General features: G+C 40.0%; 1 protein-coding gene across 1 annotated transcript; it reads left to right on the top strand.

Moving 5' to 3' along the window:
• The first annotated feature begins 213 nt into the window (after window positions 1-213).
• On the top strand, window positions 214-1,419 carry LOC149065087 (uncharacterized). Its single transcript, XM_089254262.1, has one exon. The coding sequence runs from the start codon at window positions 214-216 to the stop codon at window positions 1,234-1,236; it is 1,023 nt and encodes a 340-aa protein (XP_089110388.1). The 3' UTR covers window positions 1,237-1,419.
• Window positions 1,420-3,565: the final 2,146 nt, after the last annotated feature.

The raw sequence follows: 3,565 nt of genomic DNA, 5'->3' as shown, positions 1-3,565 counted from the left end.
GGACTTTCACAATGCAGGATCGACATTTCGTCAAAAAAAATGTTATATTCAAGTCTATTTTTACAGGTTAGTTCGCTTGACATTTTCATACCAACTTATTTAATCTTTATAAATTTAATATTCTTTGTGTCGATCCTGCATCCGACGTTTAAAATTATTATGTACTGTGTGTTTCTATTTTTTGCTCAACCATCAATTTTTTATTTAAAATATATGTGTGCTTTAAAGAAAAACCCTTTTCGCTCCGGTCCTTGTTACCACCATTTGAAATTGTTCCATTCAAAACCTCTTCCCTTTTTCCCTCTTGTCCTTTTTACCCACTTGGCTAGCTTGCTTCTACTGGCGGGAGATATCGAATCCAACCCTGGGCCTAGGGTCAGCCACTCCCCAACACGCTCTCAAAATAGATCAAATCCTTCATCTGAATCTTCGACTCTTTCGGATAACTCATCCATTCTCCGTAATATTCAAGACACCCAAGTAGCCATTCTTGACAAACTTACCCTCCTCACCCAAAAACAGGACTCATTCAGTCATCAGCTAAGTGATCTATCCCACCGTCTTAGTGCAGTTGAGGAGAAACTTTCCCCAGTAGAGGAACTCCAAAGCCAAGTCTATGACCTCTCCTCTAATCTCTCTGAACTCCAATCCTCCCTTACCAATAAAGTCATCGATCTTGAGGATCGTTCTCGACGGGATAACTTGATTTTCCGAAACATTCCTGAAGAATCTGACTTCGAGTCCTCCTCCACCCTCGAATCCAAAATCATCCAATGCTGTTCTGATCACCTTGACATAAATATTTCACCTAGTGAGATAGACCGCTGTCACAGATTAGGTTCCAAAAAGACCCACGGATCCAGACTTACCATAATAAAATTCAACAAATTTAAAATAAAAAGTGAGATTCTAAAAAATGCCTCGAAACTTAAAAACAGCAACATATCTATCTCAGAAGATTTCTCTCTCGATACACGCAAGCTTCGTGGTCAAATTTGGAGAGCCAGTCAAAAATACCGTGACGAAGGCATTAAAGTAAAACTTATCCACAATTTTGCACTCATAAATAATACCAAATATGTCTGGGATCCCGATATTAATGATATCCGCCCCATCTTCCCCGCTCATGCTGCTTCGAACCTTTCTATGCCCTCCCTCTCCTCCCATATTTCCTCGGTAACCCCTTTAGGCTACTCCCCCCGAGCAACCCTTCCGTCTACACAACCTCCAAATTAAAAAATACCTTCCAGTTGGGAACTATTAACACTCGCAGCCTGAAAAATAAAACTGATTTTCTAGAATCATTCTTACTCATCCATAATCCCCATTTTCTTGGTGTTACAGAGTCATGGCTAAATAATACAATCTCTAATTCCGAAATTTTGCCACCCGATTACAATGCTTTTCGAAAGGATAGAAACTCTCGGGGGGGGCGGGGTCTTACTTATTTTCAAAAATTCTATCCCTTTAACTGAAATTCTATTAGATTCCGAACTCGAAATTGTTGGAGCCGAATGGCTTCAACCCAACTGTCCCCCACTTGCCATCTTTTCTGTCTATTTCCCTCCCTCTCCTGATTTCCACCTTTTTGAACAACTGGAAATTATTCTTGAAAAATTTTATAACACACATTCTATTATTATCTCCGGAGACTGGAATCTTCCCGGCATTGACTGGAAAAATATGGAATCCCTGTCCGGCAATCACGGAATTAATAACAAAGTCCTAGATATCTTCCTTAAATTTAACTTGGTTCAATCCATTTTTGAACCCACAAGAACCACCCTCTACTCCAGCTCTACCTTAGATCTCATTGCTACCTCCAATCGAATTTCAGTCCTTTCCACCTCCATCTTTGAGGGTTGCTCCGACCATAATATCCCAGTCATTAACTTTTCCCTCCGCCACTCTATCCCATCCTACAAACTCGCCCCTAAACGTAATTTCAACAAGGCAAATTATCCACTTATGCAAAATATTTTTCGCTCTCACTTCAATGATTTCTTATCCATATCCTCTTCTAACAATATCCACACCCTCTGGACCTCTTTTAAATGTATTATAGACAAAGGCTTAACTACAGTTCCAATTAAAAATGTTTCTCCTAAGTCTTTTTTTAATCTGTGGATCACAAGAGATATTATTCATTTAAAGAGGAAAATCCGCCGAATCGCCTTCAAATATAAAACTAACAAATCCAATTCACTCAAATCCATAATTTCAGCCTCCACCCGAGACCTCAGAAACCTCATTTCCGTCCAAAAGTCCAGATACCTCTCTCATTCTCTACCCCATTACTTAAAAACCAATCCAACAAAATTCTGGAGTTACCTTAGACCTAAATCTGTTGGTCCCACTTCCCTGAGAAGTTCAAATAAATATACATTTTCTCCTTCAGAGATGGCTACCGAATTCAATTTAGCTTTCTGCTCGGTTTTCTCAATAGACCCCTCTCCTCCCCAATACTCTTTTTTTTATTCTATCCACAACTCATCCCCATATCCTTCTCCAAACAAGGTATCCTAAAACTTTTGAAAAAACTGAAACCCCATTCTGTTGGCCCTGACGACATCCCAAATTCTATTCTTAAATTCTGTGCTGATGAAGTCGCCGACTATCTTTTAATCCTGTTCAATGTTTCACTAAATTCTGCTACCCTCCCGAACGACTGGAAAATCAATAAAATTATTCCTATCCACAAAACGGGTTCACTTTCCAATCCCCTTAACTTCAGGCCAATAGCAATCACCTCTTCCTGCTGTAAAATCTTCGAGCATATTGTAGCAAAAGAAATCCGTATCCACTTAGACTCCATCAGCTTCTTTTTCCCCAACCAACACGGCTTTAGACAATCTCTCTCTACTACCTCTCAACTGGCCCTCTTCATCCACGACCTCTCTGAAGCCATTGATAAAAACCTACAAACTGATATCGTATTCCTAGATTTCTCTAAAGCCTTTGATAAAGTTCCCCACGATAAACTTCTCCTCAAACTCTCCCGCCTTGGCCTTAACGTTCAATTACTTAATTGGGTGGAGGCTTTCCTAAAACACCGTAAACAGTTTGTTCATTTTAATGATCATAACTCATCATCCGCCTCCGTAAAGTCTGGGACCCCTCAAGGATCGGTCCTCTCCCCGTTACTTTTCATAATTTATATCAATGACCTTCCTCAATCCCTCAACTGCACCACTAGACTGTTTGCTGATGACTGTGTAATTTACCGTATCATTCACCATCAATCTGATCAAGAACTTCTCCAACATAACCTGGCTTCCATCGCCGACTGGTGTTCCCTATGGCAAATGCCAATGAATATCTCAAAAACGGTTCACATGAAAGTTACCCGTAAACTTCTTCCTCTTGAATACTCCTACTCCATCAATCATTTACCGTTATCCCAAGTTTCACATATCAAATACCTTGGTGTCATTATTTCAGCCGACCTACGTTGGAACAAACACATCGACTACATTTACCAGAAGTGTCTTAACAAACTTTTCTTCCTCCGCCGCAATCTTAAACACTCTACTCGGGATATCAGACTTCTCTGTTACCAAACTTA

The sequence above is a fragment of the Pholcus phalangioides genome, unplaced genomic scaffold (genome assembly GCF_987345545.1).
Source record: "Pholcus phalangioides strain wild (caught in Gottingen) unplaced genomic scaffold, Ppha-v1.0 ptg000041l_1, whole genome shotgun sequence".
Lineage (NCBI taxonomy): Eukaryota > Metazoa > Arthropoda > Arachnida > Araneae > Pholcidae > Pholcus > Pholcus phalangioides.
This window is presented reverse-complemented; position numbering and strand designations above follow the sequence as displayed.